Here is a 25954-nt window from a genome sequence, read left to right as displayed (position 1 = left end):
AAATTGTATGTCTGTGTGTATATATTAAAATAAATAAATAATATATATAAAACAATAATATTGGCTTATTTATTTATTTATTTATTTAAATTATATATATATATATATATATATATATATATATATTTTTATCATCAAATTTCATATCCAATTTTTTATTATTTTTTATAAATATACTCTTCATATATATTTTTAGCCGTTAATGTTAAATTTTTAGATATTTTTGTGGTGTGACATGCTAAAAACTTAACGTGAGGAAAAAGACTATTTAAAAAAATATATAAGAGCAACTAACACTTCGTTTTGACCATTATAAAAAATAAAATCTAAAACTCGATTTCCACGGACATGTTATGCATCAGCTACTCGCATACAGCTTTCACTAACAAACCGCCATTAGAGTCTTTCCTGCGCTATCGATTTGATCCTACTTGATTTGTGGGATATTTAACATCATAATTTGACACGCAGCTAATCGTAAAGACAGAGATGAGGAGCAGCCATCTGCCTTCCCATCATTCCTCAGAGCGTGAGCTGCTAAATATAAAAGCAGACACCTGCGGGCGGCCACCAAACTGCAAGTGACACACTGTCGGTTTGATTACCTGACAGGTAGATATTATCCCCCGCCGATATGACGGAGAAGAACTCGCGGTTGTAGAAAGGCAGGCTGGCCAGGGGGTACCACTTGTTGTTCTGAGGGTTGAAGCAAGTGACGGCTGTCAGCGAGCGCTGGTTCATGCCGATGACCTGCCGCCCACCCACCAGCACGATCACCTCAGCGACACCTGCAGAGATGAACACCTTGACATTCACACAAATAACCTGCTGAAAGCAACACATCAGACCTGTTGGGGCCAGATTACACTTCCGAATGGCCTGAGCTGCTCTGTTTTTATTTTATTTATTTATTTTTAGGAAAGGAGTCCAGAAGAGATGCTCATCAAGGCTGTATTTATTAGATCAAAAATACAGTAAAAAGAGAAAAATGTGAAATATTATTAGCATATTGCAATATATTTTAAAATGTAATTTGTTCCTGTGATGCAAAGCCACATTTTCAGCATCATTACTCCAGTCGTCAGCAACGCATGATCTTTCAGAAATCATTCTAATATGCTGATTTGCTGCTTGAGAAACATTTCTGATTATTATCAATGTTGAAAACAGTTGTGCTGATCAATATTTTTGTGAAAACAGTGATGCAATTGTTTCTGGAGCAGCAAATCATCACATCAGAATGATTTCTGAAGGATTATGTGACTCTGAAGACTGAGTAATGATGTTTTTTTTAATTAAAAAAAATTTAAAATATATTCAAAAAAATTATTTGAAACTGTAATATTATTACACAATTTTACTGTATTTGCGATCAAATAAATTCAGCTTAGAGACTTTAAAAAAATGTAAAAATCAGCATATCAGAACAATTTCTGAAGGATCATGTGACTCTGAAGACTGGAGTAAGGATGCAGGAAGTTCACCTTTGGATCACAGGAATAAATTATAATTTACAACATATTCAAATAGAAAACACTTATTTGAAACAGTAATATTATTACATAATTTTACTGATTTTACTGTGTTTTAGATCAAAAAAATACTTCTTAAAAAATAAAAAAATCAGCAATCAGCAATTTCTGAAGGATCATGTGACTGAAGACTAGATTAATGATGTTGAGAATTAATCTTTGCATCACAGGAATCAATTATAATTTAAAATATATTAAAAACAAATATTTGAAACTGTAATATTATTACACAATTTTACTGTATTTTTGAGCTTAGAAAATCATAATAATTCCAAACTTTTAATAAGTCGTGTATATCCAAGGGTGATGAATAACTCGAGCCTAATGCTGCAAATATAAAGCAGACAGTGTTGAACTTACTTTCAACATGCAAGTTCAACAACCAAACAATACATTTAGCAGAGCCGTTTTTGTTCAGAGCGAAATTATCTACAAACAGAAGCTGTTTTCTGATCAATTATGAATGTGTTTTCCTCTCTACAGCTCATGAAGTCTCTACGCTGAATCACAGGCCTTTCATTCTGTAATTCATTTTATTCTGACACAGAAACATGAAGAAAAAAAGACAAAAGAAAACGGAGAAAGGGAATATCACAAAAAGGTAGTACTAAAACATTTGATACAAAAAAAGAATTTAACAAGAAAAAAATAAAATAAAATAAAAATAGCCTCTGAGTCAAAAACATGACAATTTTGGGGAGATAACAAATGTTCCCTACTAAAAACGAGGCATAACTCAACAGACTGACAGAAAAGCTCCAGAGCACTATCAGCAAAGTTCGCCCTCACAAAAATACACAAGTATATTTCTATTTAAAGAAAAGTACAGACTCACTGGCATGAAATAGGCTTCAGGCTCCATTATTCTGTACGAGTTGAAAGCACCCAACACGATCTTATCATCCAAATTAAAATTCATGGCATACATCGTCTTGAAAAAATGAATAAATAAAAGAAACAGCGGATTGGGGCAGAAAGGGTCAGGCCTCTGTAACGGCAGAAAATTAAATGCCATTGTTCGCATCTTAAAAAAGATAATAAAAAAAAAAAGAAAAGAGAAATGCTCTTGCCTTTGATTTCAGGGGCTCCCGAAAATACAAAAATGAATTATCTCTTGGGACATTTATTGTCTCTGTGTAATTCTTTCCAATATAGCGATTCAATAAAATGAACAAAGACTCATAGCACACACTGTATAAATCTCTCTAGGGAGATACCGCAACATGAATTGCAGCTGCTGATAATGTGCTGTCTGTCTGTTTTAGTACTTGATTCCCTAAAGGAATTATGTACTATAACGACAAATAAAAAACTGTACTGAATGCAATTTGAAAACACACCCCTAATGCATAGAAAATAATAGTGGTATATGTGAGCCTGGACCACAAAACCAGTCATAAGGTTAAATTTTACAAAACTGAGATGTATACATCATATGAATACTCCATAAATAAGCTTTCTATTGGTGTATGGTTTGTTATGATATGACAATATTTGGCCGAGATACATCTATTTGAAAATCTGAAATCTGAGGGTGCAAAAAAATCAAAAGACTGAGAAAATCACCTTTAAAGTTGTCCAAATTAGGTTCTTAACAATGCATATTACTAATCAAAAATTGCATTTTTATATATTTACAGTAGGAATTTTACAAAGAATCATCATGGAACATGATCTTTACTTAATTTCCTAATGATTTTTGGCATAAAAGAAAAATCAAAAATGTTGACCCATGCAATGTATTTTTGGCTATTGCTACAAATATACCCCAGCGACTTAAGACTGGTTTTGTGGTCCAGGGTCACATATATATATCATACAAAATGCATGTTACTTTTTATCTAGTACTATTCAATAGTAGAATTCGATATTCTGCATAAAATATTAACATATAGTCAACAAGAGAAAATAATAGTTGAATTTATAAAAATGTTAAAACCCTGTTAGAAGTTTACATACACTTGATTCTTAATACTGTGTTCTTACCTGAATGATCCACAGCTGTGTCTTTTTGTTTAGTGATACTGTAGTTGTTTATGAGTCCCTTGTTTCTCATGAAGTTAAACTGTCTGCTGTTCTTCAGAAAATCCTTCAGGTCCCACAAATTATTTGGTTTTCCAGCATTTTTGCATATTTGAACCCTTTCCAACAATGACTGTATGATTTTGAGATCCATCTTTTCACACTGAGGACAACTGAGAGACTCAAATGCAACTATTACAGAAGGTTCGGACACTGATGCGTCAAAAGGAAAAACCATGCATTAAGGGCCAGGGGTGAAAACTTTTGGAATTTGAAGGTCAGGGTAAGTTTAACTTATTTTGTCTTCTGGGAAACATGTAACTGCATCTTTTGTAGCTTCTGAAGAGCATTACTGAATGAAAAAGTATGATATTTTGCAGTGTTGTTTTTGACAACCATCTTAGATTTAGTCTTAGTCTTAGTCTTTTGGACTAAAATGCTTCTTAGTTTTAGTCAAATTTTAGTCACTTCTATATGTGATAGTTTTAGTCCAATTTTAGTCGACGAAAAGTCAAAAAGGTTTTAGTCTAGTTTTAGTCAAAAAAAGGGAAAAAGTAGTCTTTTAACAAATTAATGTAGGTCAGTAAGTATTTTGCTGTTGAGTAGTGTCACTTATAAGTTCTGAAAATAGCAGATCTATAGTTCAACACAATGTGAACTTCCGGATCGACTATTTTCACCAATAATTACAATAATGAAGGAATGTTTTAGAACATAAAAGACAAACAAGGATGGAATGCTAAAACGGCTTGCCATACTAGTATAGCAAAGAGTATTTAATGCTAAAACGGCTTGCCATAGCGGCAGCCGTTTTAATTGGCATGCACAATAAGCAGAAATGTCATGCATTTTAAACGTCTGACGGACCACCCACTAACATTTTCGTCTATTCTCGTCTCGTCAACGAAAACTCACACACGTCTCGTCATGTTTTAGCCATCAACCAGCCATTTTTATCTCGTCATCGTCTCGTTATCGTCATGAAAAAAAGTGGCGTCAACGAAATGATTTCGTCATCGTCATCGTTGACGAAAACAACACTGATATTTTGGCAAAATAAGAAAAATGCACACATCTTCATTCTGTTCAAAAGTTTTCACCCCCTGGCTGTTAATGCATAGTTTTTCCTTCTGGAGCATCAGTGAGCGTTTCAACCTTTTGTAATAGTTGCATGTGAGTCTCTCAAAATCATACAGTCATTGTTGGAAAGGGTTCAAATACACAAAAATGCTGGAAACCAAATAATTTGTAAGACCTGAAGGATTTTTCTGAAGAACAGCAGGCAGTTAAACTGTTCAGGACAAACAAGGGACTCATGAACAACTATCACTAAACAAAAAAACACAGCTGTGGATCATTGAGGTAACAACACAGTATTAATAACCAAGTGTAATGTAAACTTTTGAATGGGGTCACTTTATAAATTCAACTATTATTTTCTCTTGTGGACTATGTGTAAACACATTTTATGTGAAATATCTTGTTCAGGTCAGTACTAAATAAACAATAACATGCATTCTATATGATCCCTCTTACTTTGGTAAAATACTGTAATTAACATTTTGCAGATCATTTTGCAGATTATATATATTAATGCAGTAAATGAGCTTTCTGCAGACTGTAAAAGCACCAAGCACTGTGTGTTTTGAATAAGGCGGAATCTATAACAAGTCTCATTTGCATTGAAAGGAGGCATATTTATGCTAAAAATAATGACAATAACGTAATTTGAATACTCATGACACAGCTCTATACCAGACCACATGGCATCTGCTGCAGTGGATCCTAGCAAATAAGATGCATCTGCACTGAAACACCCTAAAGTGACGCAACCGGCGGCGTGATATTCCCGCTCAGAGCTCGGTTCACAGGCGTTTCCAAAGAAAAAAGCACTTGATTGGCACGAACATCTGCTCATGTGGCAGCTCTTTCAGCTGCACGACTGCAGGTTGTGTTCCCACTTCACACCAGTAAAGCTTCCTGTTATGAGAGCTCCCCTTTTTCCCCACAAACAAAACAAAAAAAAAACCTTCCCACAAATTCACTACATTACAGCAGCAGCAGCATCAATCAAACGCCACACGACAGCCCTGCTCATGTTCCGCCATCAACCGCTTCACAGCATCCTCCAGCAGCAACACTTCTGCTTATACGAGAGCATAAACCACAATAAAGAGCCCTGATGGTTAGTGTTACCCTTTCACATTATCATAATTGATTATCACGATTTGAAAAAACAACAACTTAGTAACAGTCTCATGCATGCGCAATACGCAGAGTAGGTTTTATTTTGTGTGAAAACATGACTAAAAACAGTGCTGAGAGAAATTATATAAAAGATGTATGAATGAAAAAATTCTATAAATGCATAAGGAGGAAGCTACTATCTTCAGAAAAGTTTAGATGGTATTTTCTGTCTATGTAAATACCTAGTGTTTATAAGTGCAGCACTGCTTTGTTTACAGCTGATACTGAGGAAACAGCTCTATTTCTGCCGTTACATAAGCGCCACCTGCTGTCAGACAGTGGATTTGCATTTTATTCAGCTAGTCTGCTGTTTTTGTTCAGACCAATGCAAAAATTTGACCACATTTTTGTTGTAAATCTTAACTGGTAGCTGGAAAACAAGCTAACGTGCATTCAAAACTTCTTAATTTTTATGAATCAGGTAAAGCCTGCATTGCTGTTGCAAAAGCTTGGGATCAGTAAGGTTTTTAATGTTTTTTGATAAGGTCTATGCTCATCAAGATTCCATTTATATGATCCAATATACAGAAAAATATTATAAATATTATGAAAAATGATTGTAATTTGAAATAACAGTTAACTATGTTAATATTCTTTAAAATAAAATTGGTTTCTGTGATTCAATGCTGAATTTTCATCACTCCAGTTTTCGGTATCACACAATCCTTCAGAAATCATTATAATATGCTGATTTATTATCAATGTTGGAAATAGTGCTGCTTAATATTTCTTTGGAAATCTTATGTAGAATTATACACTACCGTTCAAAGTTTGGGGTCAGTACATTTTTTCTCTCTTTCTGTGTTTGAACAAAATGAATAGTTTTATTCAGCAAGAATGTGTTAAATTCATAAAACGTGATAGTGAAGACATATTGTTGGAATAGATTTCTATTTTAAACGAAATTAATAGTTTTATTAAGCAAGAATGTGTTAAATTGATAAAAAGTAATAGTAAAAACTTGTATTGTTAGAATAGATTTCTGTTTGGAATAAAAGCTGTTCTTTTTAACTGTTTATTCATCAGTGCTGAAAAAGTATCACAGGTTTTTGAAGGATCATGTGACACTGCAGACTAGAGTAATGATGGTGAAAATTCAGCTTTGCACCACAGGAATAAATTCTATTTCAAAGTACGTTAAAATAGAAAACCACTATTTTGAATTGCAATAATATTTCACAATATTACAGTTTTAATCAAATAAACACAGCCTTGATGAGCAGAAATCGCACAGATCCCAAACATTTGAACGGCAGTGTATAATGTATCATTTGACTCATCTTTTACCTAAAAAAATGATTTCAAGGCTGAACTGTGAGCTTTATCATTTTATAAACCAATATTTTTGTTTGTTTTAAAATGCAGCCATCATTTTTAATGTAATGGTTTTAACGTTTATGCAATCAAGCGCATAGTGCTGCTCAATTTATTTGTTGTTTGTTGGTTTTTGATATAAAAATGTGTGAAATTAGTACTTTTCCAGCACATTTTAACAACACAGTGAAAACACTGACAACCATAATTATTTTTGTCAGTATAATCATTGCATGAGATTTTGGCAACACTTTAGATTAGGGAACACTATTCAGTATTGACAAGTTGCTTATTAGCATGCATACAAGCATATCAGCTGTTTATTAGTACTTACAGTATAAAGCACATATTAATGCATGACCATCATATTGTACTTTAGTCTCATGCATGCGCAATACGCAGAGTAGGTTTTATTTTGTGTGAAAACATGACTAAAAACAGTGCTGAGAGAAATTATATAAAAAATGTATGAATGAAAAAATTCTATAAATGCATAAGGAGGAAGCTACTATCTTCAGAAAAGTTTAGATGGTATTTTCTGTCTATGTAAATACCTAGTGTTTATAAGTGCAGCACTGCTTTGTTTACAGCGGATACTGAGGAAACAGCTCTATTTCTGCCGTTGCATAAGCGCCACCTGCTGTCAGACAGTGGATTTGCATTTTATTCAGCTTGTCTGCTGTTTTTGTTCAGACCAATGCAAAAATTTGACCACATTTTGACCATGACCATCATATTGTAGATCCCTTAATACTACCCCCAGTCTTAAACTACAACAACAGCTACTTTACTATCAGTAAACAGCTAATTATGTGTTTACTGAGGGAAAACTCAAAAATATTTGTTCCCTAATTTCAAGTTCTCATCCTTATAAAAGCATCTCTTTCATCTCGTCTTAATGCAGCGTGGCTGGGATCGGGGCTCGGGGTCCGTGCCCTTCTGCCAGCCTCATGATCTCCCGCTGCGCTCGGGACCCTGCTGCGCTCGGCTCCTTCCTGCTGACTGTGGCATTAGAGACTCAAGCAGCAGGGGGTTCAACGCTGATCGCCCCACCTCTGCCCCATTCCAGATCACAGCATTGGATTATGACATGAAAAGAATTCAAGGAGCTTTCCGGATTTAGATTATTTCCCAAAAACCCTCTAGCATCAGGTTTGGGTGCATAAAACAATAAAGCAAAGGATTTTCTTAGAATAATTAGAATAGAGGCTGCTCTGCTTTGTAGCAGTTAAAGTCAACATGAAATCAGAATGAAGTCTATTTCATTTTTCTAAAATATGACCCTGGTCTTACTGATATGAAATGTTTCCTTAAACACCAAATGTGACCCTGGACCACAAAACCAGCAATAAGTCACACGGATATATTTGTAGCAATAGCCAACAATTCATTGTATGGGTCGAAATGATCGATTTTTATTTTATGCCAAAAATCATTAGGATATTAAGTAGAGATCATGTTCCGAGAAGACATTTAATACATTTCCTACTGTAAATATATCAAAACTTAATTTTTAATCAGTAAAATTGCTAAGAACTTCATTTGGATAACTTTAAAGGCGTTTTCAATATTTAGATTTTTTTGCACCCTCAGATTTTAGAATTTCAAATATCGTCCTATCCTAACAAACCATAAATCAATACATCAAAGGAAAGCTTATTAATTTTGCTTTCAGATGTTGTATAAATCTCCACTTAAAAAAATTGACACTTATGATGGTTTTGTGGTCCATGGTCACAAATCAGCATATTAGAATGATTCCTGAAAGATCATGTGATATTGAGGACTGGATATATATTTTTATCACAGCCTTTTTGAGCAGAAGAGATTTCTTTCAGAAATCCAAACTCTTATTAGTCTGTGTTGTATTATGTGCGAAAAATGGGCTGTGAATGTTTTCGAGTTCACTTCACAGGAAAGTTTAGTATGCTAATTACCACAGAAAATAATGCAACTGACAAAAGACTTGTGTTCACAGTAAATGCACTAATAATGGAAAGTGTCAGTGCTGGAAATAAACATTTAAAATATGCAACTATCACACTTTCACAATTTATAATTGCAACATTTAAAAACTACATGTCAGAGCCTGATTATCTTGCGTCACGACCAAACAACAAAATAAACCTGGTTCTTTTGACTGCATTGGAACTTGACATGTAACTACTGCACCTGTAGTAGTGCTGCTGACACAAATCAAACTACATTCACATTGAAAAGTATGATTATCTAAATTAGAAGTTTTATTTATTTATTTTTTAATTCACTGTGCCTTCAAGAAGAAATGCACTTTCAGAACAAAAATTTACAGATATGTACTCACCCCATTGTCATCCAAAATGTTCATTTCTTTCTTCAGTCGTAAGGAAATTATGTCTTTTTAGGAAAACATTTCAGGATTTTTCTCCATACAGTGGACTTCTATGGTTCCCCTGAGTTTGAACTTCCAAAATGCAGTTTAAATGCAGCTTCAAACAGTCCAAAATGCATCCGTAAACGATCCCAGTCGAGGAAGAAAGGTCTTATCTAGTGAAACAATCAGTTATTTAAAAAATAAATAAACAATCTATATACTTTTTAACCTCAAACACTTGTCTTGTCTTTCTCTGCCTGAACTGTTTTTTTTCCCGGTTCAAGACAGTTAGGGTATGTCGAAAAATTACCATCTCATTTTTTAAAGTTGAGAGTGAAAATGAATGAGTGTTTAAGTTTAAAAAGTATATAATTTTTTTTTTTTTTTTGCACAGACTACTCATGCAATTTACAAAGAGAGACAAGACGAGCATTTGAGGTTAAAAAGTATGTAAATTAAAGATATCTAAAATATCTAAATATCTAAAAATTCTTAAATCAAGAAGGATTTTCTAGACAAGTTAAAACTATTGTCTTGTTTTCAGAAAAAAAAAAACAAGCCAAAATGCATCTGTAGACGATCCCAGTCAAGGAAGAATGGTCTTATCTAGCAAACAATCAGTTATTTAAAAAATAAACAAACCATTTATATACTTATTAACCTCAAACGCTTGTTTTGTCTTGCTCTGCCTGAACAATTTTTTTTCCGGTTCAAGACAGTTGAGAGTGAAAATGAGATGGGAGTTTTTCGACATACCCAAACTGTCTTGAACCGGGACAGACGACAAGACGAGCATTTGAGGTTAAAGACTATATAAATTAAAATATCCAAAATATCGAAATATCTAAAAATTCTTAAATCAAGAAGGATTTTCTAGACAAGTTAAAATTATGGTCTTGTTTTCAGAAAAAAAACAAGCCAAAATTAAGTGCATCTTTGAATGAATGAATGATGCATTTATATAGCGCTTTCATTGTGTATTGCCGTACACCCAAAGCACTTTACAGTCATATGGGGGATCTCTCCTCAACCACCAACAAGCAAAATAATCTGCCAATGGGGTAAGAAAAATAATATTGTTTTCTGTTTGAAATTACCCCATTGGCAGATTATTTATCTTTTTCTAACTTTTACTTGTTTTTTTTCTGAAAACAAGCCAATATTTTTTTACTCGTCTAGAAAATCCTTCTTGATTTAAGAATTTGTAGATATTTTGGCTGGAAAAATGTCAGTAAGAAAAGCATTTTTTGCAGTGTAACACCCTTCTTCCTCTTCCACATTTGGGATCGTTTGAAGCTGCATTTAAGCTGCATTTTGTAAGTTCAAACTCGGGGCACAATAGAAGTCCACTATATGGAGAAAAATCCTTAAATGTTTGCTCAAAAAACGATTTCTTTACGACTGAAGAGAGAAAGACACGAACATCTTCGATGACAAAGGGGGTGAGTACATCATGTGTAAATTTAGTTCTGGAAGTAAACTTCTCCTTTAAAACAGACTCAAAGGCCAGGCTACTCTAATTCAAAATGGCAAAATATTTGCAGTTTTTGTTTGGTTCCATTTGAAAATTCTTTCTTGCATCCCAATAATAAGCGAGGCATTCAACACATTTCTGTACTCCTTTGAAAGGTGTAAACACTGTGGCGCTTTCAAAAAGAGCAGTCCTATTCAAAAGCAATAACAAAAGATGAATCAAACCATTTTTCCGCTTCTGAACTCTTTATATAATAACGAACGTAGAGAATGTTAAAGCCCCGCGGTCGGCGGTGATCTGGGTCGTCGGGTGTGATAATCTCAGCACAGCTTGTCTTAGGTACACACAGGTGAAATTTACCCACTGGCTAAAGCTCAGTAATAAGAGGCGCAGGTGCGCTGACGGCCGCGGCTGACGCTTGCTTTGGCAGCTCTCTGACAGCGCTGTGGCTCTATTCCAGACGCTCCGCTCAACAGCGCTCTGTCACATCGGATTTCTATCCAGCATGCTGCTGCTTCTATATCTGTGCACTGCATTATTATAAAACAGGCCTGGTTGCTGATTGGTCAATGCATGCTAAGATACACAATAGAGCATGGAAAAGGAGCTCTAGAATACTGCAGATCACTGCACAGCTCACATATAAACCAACTACTAAAGTGAGTGTACAAATCACAACCACATCGAATGAAATTTGCTCAGTTAAAAAAACAGTTCAGGCAAAAATAAAAATTAGCTGAAAGATTACTTATCCTCAGGCCTAATATGTGAACCTGGACCACAAAACCAGTCGTAAGTAGCACAGGCATATTTGTAGCAATAGGCAACAATTCATTGTATGAGTCAAAATTTTTGATCTTTCTTCTATGCCAAAAATTATTAGGATATTAAGCAAACATCAAGTTCCATAAAGATATTTTGTAAATTTCCTACTGTAAATATATCAAAACTTACTTTTTGATTAGTAATATGCATTGCTAAGAACTTCATTTGGACAACTTTAAAGGCGATTTTCTCAATTTTCAGATTTTTTTGCACCCTCAGATTCCAGATTTTCAAATAGTTGTATCTCGGCCATATATTGTCATATTCTTCAAAAACCTCACAAAACAGCTGATAAAAACATCACAATAATCCACAAGTAATTACACCACTCCAAAAAATGTTTTATTGATTGATTTGTTTCTTCAACATCACATCGCTTTTGGCTTCTCAAGATGTTAATTGATGGACTGGAGTGGTGTGGATTACTTCTAGGGCTGTCAAACGATTAATCGCGATTAATCGCATGCAAAATAAAAGTTTATGTTTACATACTATATGTGTATTGAGTATATTTATTATGCATATACAAATACACACACATACATGTATGTATTTAAAAAAATATTTAGATGTGTAGATATATATATATATATATATATATATATATATATATATTTATACTTGTATATAATTTAGATTATAAATAAATTTAAAGATTTAATATATAAATCTAACTTATTTTTCCTTAATATATACATGTGTGTATGTGTATTCATGTATACATAATAAATATACACGGTACACACAGATATAGTATGTAAACATAAACTTTTATTTTGCATGCGATTAATCGCGATTAATCGTTTGACAGCCCTAATTACTTCTGGATTATTGTGATGTTTTTATCAGCTGTTTGGCTCTCATTTTGACGGCACCCATTCACTGCATAGAATCCAAAGGTAAGCAAGTGGTGGAATGCAACATTTCTCCTAATCTGCTTCCATGAAGAACAACTCAAAACAGCACTAGTGTGTCTGATGTTCACCACACGGATCATGCTAATCTTGAAGAGACTATAAAGCGTGCTGAACAATGTACCGGCAGACAGTCGCGGGCGAGTTCTGGGCGTCTGCATCTCTTGGCGGGCGTGTGGCAGCATGTGGTAGCGCTTGGCTTCGTTCACCAGGTCCCTGCAGGCCTCTGAAGATTTGATCAGCTCCTCGTTGTCCACCACGTTCAGCAGGTAGCTGGGATGGATGAACGGAAGCCGCACCACCGCCAACAGCTCAGACACATGCTGCATACAGGATAGAAAGAGAGGAAACAGAAGATAGAAAGAAAGAAAAAAAGTGAGTCAGAATTTATTGCTTTATTATTTTCAATGACTAAAAAGAAAAATATGTCTGGATAATTAAGATTCAAAAATGTACACAAAACATTGCAATGACGCAATGGTGTTTACAAATTAACTTCCTAGAAAAGTCTTCCAACAGAGATCCAAGGGATGCTGTATGCAGACGCCCATTATAAACACTGAGGTGCCAGTAAATAATAAATAGATACAGACACACATTAATCAGAGACAAACAACCTCTGCTAACGTCAAACAACACAAACATCAAAACAAGTCTGAATATCAGAGCTGACAACAAACACTGGCAGAAATGGAAGAAGCTATGCAAGTTGTGTAAGTTTAAATGATGTTTTATACAGAATTATCAGAATTATGAATTCTGTTTTATACAGAATTATCAACAGACATAGGAAGGCTAAAAGCCATGTTAAAATCATTTAAGAGCTCAATTAAAATGAATGAAAAATGAAGAAAGAACAGTAATGAAATAAATGATATATGTTTAAATAAATTTCAGTGCAATGGCCAAAAATATATTGTATGGGTCAAAATGATCATTTTTTATGCTAAAATCATTAGGATATTAAATGAAGATCATGTTTCGTGAATATATTTTGTAAATTTCCTACTGTAAATATATCAAAACTTTTTGATTAGTAATGTGCGTTGCTTAGAACTTCATTTGGACAACTTTAAAGGTGAATTTCTCAATATTGAGATTTTTTTTTGCACCCTCAGATTCCAAATTTTCAAATAGTTATATCTCAGCCAAATATTGTCTTATCCTTACAAACCATACATCAATGGTAAGCTTATTTATTATTATTTTGAAAAAAATTGTCACTTATGATTGGTTTTGTGGTCCAGGGTCACAATTTAATTTTTATAATTATTATATTATAAACTATTGTGAAAAAAATTAACATGAACAAAATATTATATACATTTCTGAATAAAAAAAAAAAATATTTAAATGAATAAAGTAATGAATGAAAGAGTAAATGAAGGAATTAAAGAACAAATAAATAAGCGAATATTATATATTATATATTATATTATATATTTTAAATGTAAATGCAATTATACAATTTGAAATGTCTTTTTAATTAATTTATAATATAAAACTATAATGAAAATTATTAATATGAACAAAATTTATATGAAATTAATTCATATAAATTAGTAATGAATGAACTAATAAATACAAACTAAAATGAATAAATACAATTAAAAATATAAAAATTAATTATTTTAAATGAAAGTAATGAATGAAAAGGTAAATTAAGGAATTCAAGAACAAATAAATGAGCAAATAAAAAAATATTATATAATTTATATTGCATTTAAATGTATATAAATAAATTAGTAAATGAATGGACTAATAAATAAAAACAGAAAAAAATACAAAAAATGGAAAATTAAAAACAATTAAAATAAATTTATATATGATACAAAATTATTTAAAATGATGAATAAATTGTAAATAAAAAAATTCAATAATATATAAAAAATAAATATATAATAATATTAACATATACAAATAAATACAATTAAAATAAATGAATGAATGAATGAATGACATGAAATAATATAACAAATAAACAAATACTGTAGTGCAGTGAGGTCAAAGTCAAGCACAAGTAAACAGACATGCAGTCAGTTGGGTCTTGTAGCTATATGCATGCAGGCTAGATCTGTTAAACCCACATAATACATCTAGTCAACAATCACCCCATGATCCCGAGTGTTATCAGAGCCGGTCAGTTTTCATTTGTTTGATAACCAGCCGTGTGAACAGCTTGACGTACAGGTGATCCTTTCCAAACGCTGCCTTTCTGGGCTCCATCAACAGCGGGTTTCCATGGTGAACAATCCCAGTCTGCACTGCTCCTTGTCCACTATATCTCCAGAGGGATTGTCAACACAAAAAGACATGGACAACAGCTGCTTTGGCTCGCCGTCGCCTTCTCATGGCCATCCATTTCAAAAGAGCCGTTTGTTATGAACAAACCGCATCTGCATGCGGGAACGCGCAGTATTTCCGACCAGAAAAGAAGAAAGGTCAGAGATTTACTGGCGGCACTGGTGGCATTTTACTAAAGTCCCCGGTGAGACTGGAAAACTCTGCACCGTCGCTTTCAGACAGTTTATCAATCTGGCATTTCAGGTAGGAACTCAAAACCAGTCGTGGCATGAGGAACAGATCAAATAAATGAAAAACGGTATCTGAAAAAAGCGTTTCGAGCAATCCATAGCCAGCGTGGCCGATGAAGAAATCCCTCAGGATTTCAACCATTCCCTCCACTGCTCAGGCAATCAAGACTTATCGACTGAATGATCTAGGAATCCAAATGCAGCTCCGCTCACCACACGGCTGAGCGTATCTGCAATAATGTCATGCCATAAGGGAGCCTGACTATGGCACGCTGAATACCAGATTGAGACAGCACAAACTGCAGCTTTACCGGGCCAAAAGACCAACGGATGAATCATCAAATGCAATGTTCAGCAGCCTAATACTGCTATTCAAATAGAAATGCAAGGTCAGAAAACACGGATGCTTTCACTGCAAACATATCTGATCTACAGTGATGTGCTCAAGTGATTCTGGATGGGATCAAATTAAGGTTAATTTTAATCTAATTATATACATGATGCCTCGGTTAAATCCAATTTAAATTTGGCTATGAAATTTAAGCATTTAAAGCCATTATTGTGTTAAATGAGAATGTATCAAGTAGACATTATAAATAGTACCTTTAGAAAGATTATTACACACAAACGTTTAGGCTACAGAGGTCTAACTCTAACATAAACTATGAAGATACTTTGAGAAACATCTCAATATTTTTTTAATTAATTTATTTATTTTTATTTATACAATGAAGTTGCCAATAGTTTTCTTTTTCAGTTTTTCAATGACTGAAAACACTGTCATGCAAATGTTTCATACAGAAAGGCAATTCAAGAAAAAAAGGCAAAATAAAAAAAGTCATGCAAAAACTAATGTACAATTGGACTAAATAAAATGTAAAAGAAAAAATCAATAAAACTAAGTTTATAATAAAATACAACTTCAAAATAAATAAATATAAATGAAAAATGGACTAAATGTCTAAAAATATAATAAATAAAAAAATATATAACATATATTAAAAATAAAACATGAAATAAACAAATAAACGTCTATGAATTTATATATATAAAATATGAAATAAAGAGGAGTAAATAAAAACTATAAATATAAAAATTAATTAATTAAATGTATAAAAATTTTCAAAAATAAAAAAAATATATTAAAATAAAACATGAAACAAAATATAAGTCAAAATAAAATGAGAATTCAATAAAAATATTATTTAAAGCCATTATTGTGTTAAATAACAATTTATCAAGTACACAAATAAAAACAGCTTTAGACAGAAAAAAAATATTTGATTCAACATAAAACTTATTACACATAAATGTGACCCTGGACCACAAAACCAGTCATAAGGTTAAATTTGACAAAACTGAGATATATACATCATATGAAAGCTCAATAAATAAGCTTTCTATTGATGTATGGTTTGTTAGGATAGGACTATATTTGGCCGAGATACATCTATTTGAAAATCAGAAATCTGAGGGTGCAAAAAAATCAAAATACTGAGAAAATCACCTTTAAAGTTGTCCAAATTAGGTTCTTAACAATGCATATTACTAATCAAAAATTACATTTTGATATATTTATAGTAGGAATTTTACAAAAAATCTTCATGGAACATGATCTTTACTTAATTTCCTAATGATTTTTGGCATAAAAGAAAATTCCAAAATTTTGACCCATGCAATGTATTTTTGGCTATTGCTACAAATATACCCCAGCGACTTAAGACTGGTTTTGTGGTCCAGGGTCACAAATGTTTAAGCTACAGTATAGACTAAATGTCTAAACAGTTGAATAAAAAAATTAATATTAATAAAATATTTTATAAATAAAATAAATATAAATTAACTAAAAGTCTAAATTAAATTATAAAAAACATAAAAATAAAACATGAAATAAATAAACGAATGTCTAAGAAATAAATAAACAAAAAATAAAACATGGAATAAATTAACGAATAAAAAGGGGTAAATTAATTCTATAAATAAAAAACTATATAAATGGACTAAAAGTAAAAAAAAATGTATAAAAAACAAAACATGAAATAAATAAATATTTGACTGCATCACTTCTATATCAATGAAACATCTGGAAATATCCAGTGTTTTTCATGTTCAAAGGTTGAAGCAACCCTAACAACGAGATATTTAGCTCCTGGAATGTGAATTTTTCCATGGGAACATTTGTATTCCACCCCTAGGACTGCAATTTTTACTGGTTGACCTCCTACTGAAACACAATTGGCCAGGTTTTGTTGTGAAAATCTGGCAACCCTGGAAATATCTTTGATACTTGCATGCAAATGCATACTGTTTAAAACAAAGGGAAAACACCAGATGAACTCTATGGTTTGGATGGTATTTCTGAGTTGGCAAGATAAAAAAAGAGCTGCTATGAAACATCACACTCTATGCGTATTCACACGTGTCATGATGCACCTGTCAATCCTGACACAGTGATGTGGCTCTTGACTGATGCACAAACTTGCGTAAAGCGTCCTCACAGAACAGCTAAACTGGAACGCATCAGAACAGACAGCAGAACGTCTGAGCAGCGTGTTTGATACTCATCAAATTGCTATTGATCTCTGACAAGTAAAAACTCCAACAACTGTCAGCCACAGGTTTCTGATTCAATACTTTTGACAGATACTCCCATTTACGAGAGAAAGCCACTTTACGTCATCTCTTCCTTTCTTTCTACTGTAGCTGATGAGAAGCAAATTACAGCAAGACACACACACACACACACACACACACACACACACACACACACACACACAAAAATCTTTAAAATATATAAATATCAGGAATACTAGATTCTGGTTGGTCAATCACTGCATTTTGCAGTCAAGTTTGTGTGGTTCATGAAATCCAAAATTCTGTAAGTTTTATGCACTCAATTGCAATTTAGTTTTACAAGAGGCAGCAGTGATTACAGGTAAACTTCACAGTAATTTATTCACAAGAGGAAAGTGTTTACATTTTAAACTAAGCAGAGTCCAATACAAGAAAAAAAAATGTAATAAAAAAAATAAAAAAAAAATAAAATAAAAAAATAAGGATCTGATGCATATTCAGGACAGTTTACATATGCCCACCTTTAAACAAAATGTATATCACGACTAAATTTTGAATTTAAAAAAGTTCAACAAGCAATGCAATAAAATTAAGGCTGCAATGCAAAAAAAGACAGATAGAAAAAAAAGACCACAATGCAATGCAATACAATACAATTGAGACTGCAATGCAATGCAAAAATGCTAAATAAATAAATAAAAAGACTGCAATGCAATAAAATAAAGACCACAATGCAATGCAAAAATAAATAAATAAACAAATTAATTAATACCACAATGCAGTAAAAAAATGCAATAAAAATAAGAAATAAAATGAAATTTTTGGTTGATTCTTGATATATTTTTAGGACATATAAAAAGACCACAATACAATGCAAAAAAAAAAGGAAAAAAAAAATGCAATGCGAAAAAAGATAAATAAATAATGAATAATGGCCACTATGCAATGCAATGCGGAAAAAAAACAAAAAAACAACAACAACAAAAATTAAGAAAATTAAGAAATACAATTAAATACAATTTTTGGTCGATTCCTGATATATATTTAGGACATTTCAGATTAAAAAAAAAAAAAAAAAACACAATACAACTCAAAAAAAGATAAATAAATGAATAAATAAATAAAGACCATGATGCAATGCAATGCAAAAAAAAAAAAGATAAATAAATCAAGAATACTATGCAATGCAAAGAAATAAAAAAAAAATAAAAAAAATAAATCAAATTAAGAAATAAAATTAAACACAATTTTTGATCGATTCCTGATATATATTTAGGGCATTTCAGATATACCTGCCTTTAAACAGCATGTAAAATCAAAACTAACTTGGGGATTTGATTAAAAATAAAATACAACAAAGTAAAATAAAGTTAAAAAAATTAAAAGTGTTAAACTTCACAGTTAGATATGCATAGCCCAATACAAAAAGTTCAATCTGAAAAAATACATCTTAGACTGCAATCCAATGCAATAAAATACAGCTTTTGGTCAAACTGTTTACTGATCTCTAAAATTTCACGGATTTATTCAAGACATTTCAGACATACCCATCTTTAAACAGCACGTAAAGCACAACTAATTTAGGGATTAGTCACTTTATGCATCAATGTTTCTGTATGTTCCTGTCCAGACATGAAGTGGAGCTGACTTCACAGTATGAAGAAAGCCAAAAGCCTGTTTCCATTAGACTCCATCAGGGCCAAGACAATCAGAAAAGACAGAAATCAAGCAAAAACTAGCAAAAACCCCACCGCCTCCTCCCAAAAAGACGGCCATGACATGACAATAATCGCTCTAATATTTCATTTCGTGGCCAGACACGCTCACTGTGCTCTTCACGTTTTCCTCCAGACATATAATAAACAGCCATCCCCGAGGCAGGCCGTAACATGCTGGAATCAAATTTGCCATGTTTATTTTGCTGCTTGTAAATATAAAATTTCTCTATCAGAGCCATAAATCACCGAGCCGAGCGGCTCTCTGAGCGAATCTGAGTACAGATGCTAATAGAAAGTGAAAATTCAGGGAGATTTCTTGCTTGTGTTTCTGTGCTTGAGGGCACAGCAGTTTGATAAAGAAACACAGAAAGAGAAGTTAGAGAGAGAGAGAGAGAGAGCGAGAGAGCTACATACACACAAAAACAGTCATGCATTAAAAATATATTAGATAACAGGAGGGGAGACAGAGAGCAGAATCCTGCGCGGGACGGCAGACTGACGCGCAGCCACTGTGAGCGCCGTATGATGGATGGGGAGCGTCGGCGTGCTGAAAAGAAGACAGATTAAGCATGTCCAAGAAACACTTTTCTCTCTATGGAATATACGGAGAGATGCGTATCCCGGCGCGGCACAACAGTCAGCCACGCTGCAGCTGGACAGCGTCATCTCTAATGATGCCTGTGTGCTGAGATAAAGCACAAGTCTAAGGCTCACTGTGAAAAATGACCTGGGAAAACAGCCTCCATCGCAATACTCAGCAATTGCATTTCACGGTAAACCAGAGTCAGCACACAGGCCAGACCAGAGAAAGAGAACAAGAGCTGCCGGATACACGCAACAAACGTTTAATAAAGCTGGGATCAGTCCTACTACACACAACACTCATCATATACTCAATAAATCCAGTGCCTAAAGGCGAATAAAATAAAATAAAATAAAATAAAATAAAATAAAATAAAATAAAATAAAATAAAATAAAATAAAATAATAAAAGATGTAGTGCCTCAGCTTCACCAAACAGTATTTCTGAAAGTCTGCTAACCAATTTTCTATTGAAAAGCTAATAGAAATAAATAGCAGAAAATACATTTAAAATATATTTTTTGTTAAAAAATGTAATACTATTAATAATAATATTAATATATTTTATTACCTAATGCTAAACTCCATTAATAATAATAATAATAATAATAATAATAATAATAATAATGATAAATATACACTCCATTAATAATAAATAAATAAATATATAAGCTCCATTGATAGTAAACAAATAAAAATACAGTCCATTAATAATATAATTAATTAATAAATGAAATGAAAATAAAACTATTAAATTAATAATGATAATAATAACAATAATAATAAAAGATATAGTGCCAGAGCTTGATTAAACAATATTTCTGCTAACCATTTTCTATTGAAAAGCTTATAGAAATAAATTGCAGAAAATACATTTAAAATATATTTTTTGTTAAAAAATTTAATACTATTAATAATAATATTAATATATTTTATTACCTAATGCTAAACTCCATTAATAATAATAATAATAATAATAATAATAATAATAATAATGATAAATATACACTCCATTAATAATAAATAAATAAATAAATATATAAGCTCCATTGATAGTAAACAAATAAAAATACAGTCCATTAATAATATAATTAATTAATAAATTAAATGAAAATAAAACTATTAAATTAATAATAATAATAATAATAATAAAAGATATAGTGCCAGAGCTTGATTAAACAATATTTCTGCTAACCATTTTCTATTGAAAAGCTTATAGAAATAAATTGCAGAAAATACATTTAAAATATATTTTTTGTTAAAAGATTTAATACTATTAATAATATTAATATATTTTATTATCTAATGCTAAACTCCATTAATAATAATAATAATAATACTAATAATGATAATAAATATACACTCCATTAATAATAAATAAATATATAAGCTCCATTGATAATAAACAAATAAAAAATACAGTCCATTAATAAAATAATTAATTAATAAATAAAATGAAAATAAAACAATTAATAATAATAATAATAATAACAACAACAATAATAATAATAATAATAAAAGATATAGTGCCAGAGCTTGATTAAACAATATTTCTGAAAATCTGCTAACCATTTTCTATTGAAAAGCTTATTGAAATAAATTGCAGAAAATACATTTAAAATATATTTTTTTGTTTAAAGATTTAATACTATTAATAATAATACTAATATATTTTATTACCTAATGCTTAACTCCATTAATAATAATAATAATAATAATAATAATAATAATAATAATAATAATAATAATAATAATAATAATAATAATAAAAGACAGCGTGCCAGAGCTTGACCAAAAACAATATTTCTGAAAATCTGCTAAACCATTTTCTATTAAAATGCTTATAAATATTTTTAATTTTTGTTTAAAGATGCATTAATAATAATAATAATAATAATAATAATCAATAACAACAATAATATTGAAAAATATAAATTAAAATAAAATAACAAAATGAAAACTAAAACAAACTTTTGTTTTTGTATGCTTGTTGTTTAAATAAAATAAAATAAATAATAATTAATTAAATGAGAATTTAACTATTAAATTAATAATAATAATAATAATAATAAACAATGTTATTAAAATTATAAATTAAAATAACAAATTAAAACTAAAACTAAATAAAATAAAACAAAATAAAAAGGTGAAGTGAAGTGCCTGAGCTTCACCAAACATTATTTCTGAAGTCTGCTAAACCATTATCTGTTGAAAAGCTTATAGAAATAAATAGCAGAAAATGTATTTAAAATATATTTTTTGCTTAAAGATTTAATACTATTAATAATAATATTAATATGAATATATTTTATTACCTTTTTATAAATAAAAGTTTGCTAAACTCCATTAATAATAATAATAATAATAAATATATAAACTCCATTATTAATAAATAAGCTCCATTAATAATAAACAAATAAAAAATACAGCCCATTAATAAAATAATTAATTAATAAAATAAATATAAAACTATTAAATTAATAATAATAATAATAATAATAATAATAATAATAATAATAATAATTCTATTAAAATGCTTAAAAATATTTTTAATATTTTTGTTTAAAGATTTTTTTATTAATAATAATAATAATAATAATAATAAACAATAACAACAATATTGAAAAATATAAATTAAAATAAAATTACAAATTAAAACGAAAACAAAATAAAAAGGTGAAGTGCTTGAGCTTTATGAAAAGATATTTCTGAAAGTTTGCTAAACTCCATTATTAATAATAATAGTAATTTTATATATATAAAATTCCATTATTAATAAACAAATAAATAAAAAATGCAGTACATTAATAAATAATAATCATAATAATAATAATTAAATAACATAAATAAAAATTGTATAAATTAAAATAAAATACGAAAATATTTATTTATAAAAAATAAAACGGTAAAGTGCCTAAGCTTTACAAAAAGATATTTCTGAAAGTTTGCTAAGCCCATTTCTATCCAAATGCTTACAAAAATAAATTTAATTTATCCGAACTTTTGTTTTTGTATGCTTGTTGTTATAAATAAAATAAAATACATTTAAATGTTAAAACGTTTTTACAGAAAAGCTTTTTATAGAAATAAATTCTAGATTACAGTATCAGTTTGAAACATATAATACATTTTATAACTATTTTCTGTTATGATTTTATGTTATGCTAACCTTTGGGTGAACTCTGAAGGAATCTCTTTCAAAAGAGTCCTATTTAGTGAGCATATACAATTTTTGGAGGCAATTTGTTCTCAAATGGTATAACAGGAAAAGAATAAGAAAATATTTTTCGAAGAGTTACAAATGATCAAAAGAATCTTCCATACCAGACTGACCCTGTTCCCCTGGGCAAAAAAAAAAAAAAAAAAAAAAAAACAAGATTGTACCAAGTTTATAGGTCACTGCACAGCACAAACGCAGGAAAAGATTCTTAAAGAACTTTAAAGAAGCCCTTGGCCAAAATGGTGGAAATATTGCCAGGCTATACATATTCATATGCGTTCACCCCAAAAGGGTCAATTAAATCAAACCGCCCAACCACTGTCTTGACCTCCTGAGAATAGTGTCCAGTGCTGAACAATGACCCCTTTCTCCATTTCTAAGAGTCCAGAAGCTCTTTCTTTATGGCTGTTTAAAAGTGAATTGAATTGGTTTTGTATTTTTGCTGGAATCCGTTTGCTGAATTTCCACAGTACAATGAACGCTAATCCTTCAGTCCACACACACACAAAAAAAAACACAACTCATTCTTTCTCACCTACAGCGGCGGTTTGTTTGGGTGAGGAAGTTGTGATTTCTAGTAGGATGTAGGCGTTCTGCTGCTAAAAAAGGACTAAGAAAAGAAGAAAGAACTGTAATGAGGAGTAAAAAAAGAAACACCTCAGAGCTGCAAGCACAGGCTAAAAAAACTCACATTAAACTTGCATTAAATTTAATGAAGGTACTATTCAAATGTCCATGTATTATTTTAATTCAACCGTTAGAATAAATCTACAAAAGCAGGCTTCGTCTTCTAGCCTGCATGAGTTAGTACTGAAATTTATATCCTGGAAATGTTTAAAACGGACTGGAGACACAATTAGTCAGCAGAGAAATGTTGCATTCACTCCTATTATCTCTGTTATGATATATTTTGTTATTTTATGAACAAATGAATAAATAAATGCACTAAATTAACACAAATCAATGCATATTACACTCATCAAGGCTGTATTTACTTGATCAAAAATACAGAAAAAACAGTAATAATGTGAAATATTATTATGGTTTAAAATAATGGTGTTCTATATTAATATATTTTCAAATATAATTTACTTCTGTGATGCAAAGCTGAATTTTTATCAGCCATTAATTCAGTTTTCAAGTCTTTGCTATCACTTTTTATCAATTTAACACATCCTTGGTGAATAAAAGTATTAATAAAAAAATAAAAATAAGAATAAAAATTGACTGACCATAAATTTAGATATTAGTTTATATTGTTAAATAAAAATAATAAAAAAATAAATCAGCATATTAGAATGATTTCTGAAGGATCATGTGACCGAAAATTCAGCTTTGTATCACAGAAATAAATTACATTTTACAATATATTCACATAGAAAATAGTTATTTTAAATTGAAATAATATTTCACAATATTACAGTTTTTTCTGTATTTTTGTTCAAATAAATGCAGCCTTGATGAGCATAAGAAACGTCTTTAAAAACCATTAGCAATTTACTGATCCTAAACGTTTGAGCAGCAGTGTATGTTTTTTTAATTTGACATTTTTTATGAAAATTTAGTTATTTTACACATGCATAAATAAATAACAGCATAAATATAAATGCATAAAACATTAAGGCATACAAAATGCATTAAATATTAATGCATGCATTAATAAATATGACTGAAAATGTGACAATTTTCACATTTCACAGAAAATTGTTCTCATAATGTCTTAATCAGAACATGGCACATTATAATATGCATTATTTAGTTGGGCAACCATATACACCATGCATTTCTAAAGCTTTTCAATTGGTTTGCATACATAGTGGACAGAAAAAAGCCTATAAAACAAGACACACGGCATCTAATCCAAAGCGTTCAGTCCAATACTAGATTCAAGCCCAGTAAAGCTGACAATCAAAATCAGAGGAAGTCAACACAGCAGCAAAGTTCAGCAGCTCTCTGTGAGATGAAACGTCCCGCTGTGAGCCAATCTACTGAGACAACACCAAAGAACACCTGAGACCTGAGAGAGACCATCATTAAAACGGCTGACCCGACAGAACTCACGCCGACCTCACCCACAGCACAAACACAACAAAAACACAAAACCAGGCCAACATAAACATCCCGGAATAAAACAGCCTGCCTGGGATTTTCACCTGTTTTATGGTCAAAACGGTGCGTCCGATCATATAAGAGACGGGATTTGAGGAATCATTTATGTTTAAAACACAAATGCTGCAGGATAACACTACAGAATCTCAATTTATTGAAAAAGAAGGATGTTTTCAAAACAAAACTTGCATTTTATATTCCACACAAATCTATTCCATGTCTATATTTTATTTTGACAATATTTTCATGAGCGCATTGTAGCACGGTAATTCCTAAATATCAATTATGTCATAAATTAATGTATAAATTAATGCATAAATAACTTTAGAAATGAATAAAAATGCAAAAATAAATGCATAAATAAATAGATAAATAAATTTTGTCCCACAATAATATTATTTAAGTACATGATTCTAGGAATAATAATAGTAAACGATAAAAACAACAACAATAATATAAAAAATATAATTAAAATAAAATAAATTAAAACTAAAACTAAATAAAATAAAACTAAATAAAAAGGTGAAGTTAAAAAG

The 25954-nt window shown here is 30.9% G+C and overlaps 1 protein-coding gene across 1 annotated transcript in view; it reads right to left on the bottom strand.

The window, feature by feature from the left end:
- LOC141295622 (kelch-like protein 29) overlaps positions 1-25954 on the bottom strand; it is a 150759-nt gene that overhangs the window by 54492 nt on the left and 70313 nt on the right. Inside the window, exons 7-8 of the mRNA XM_073826869.1 lie at positions 12806-13004; positions 606-788 (exon numbers count right to left, since the gene is read on the bottom strand). Of these exons, the coding sequence (XP_073682970.1) occupies positions 606-788; positions 12806-13004 (382 nt within the window). The remainder of the gene's footprint in view (positions 1-605; positions 789-12805; positions 13005-25954) is intronic.

This window comes from Garra rufa, chromosome 21 (genome assembly GCF_049309525.1).
Source record: "Garra rufa chromosome 21, GarRuf1.0, whole genome shotgun sequence".
NCBI lineage: Eukaryota > Metazoa > Chordata > Actinopteri > Cypriniformes > Cyprinidae > Garra > Garra rufa.
The sequence above is the reverse complement of the archived record's forward strand: the minus strand, read 5'-3'. Positions and strand labels throughout refer to the sequence as shown.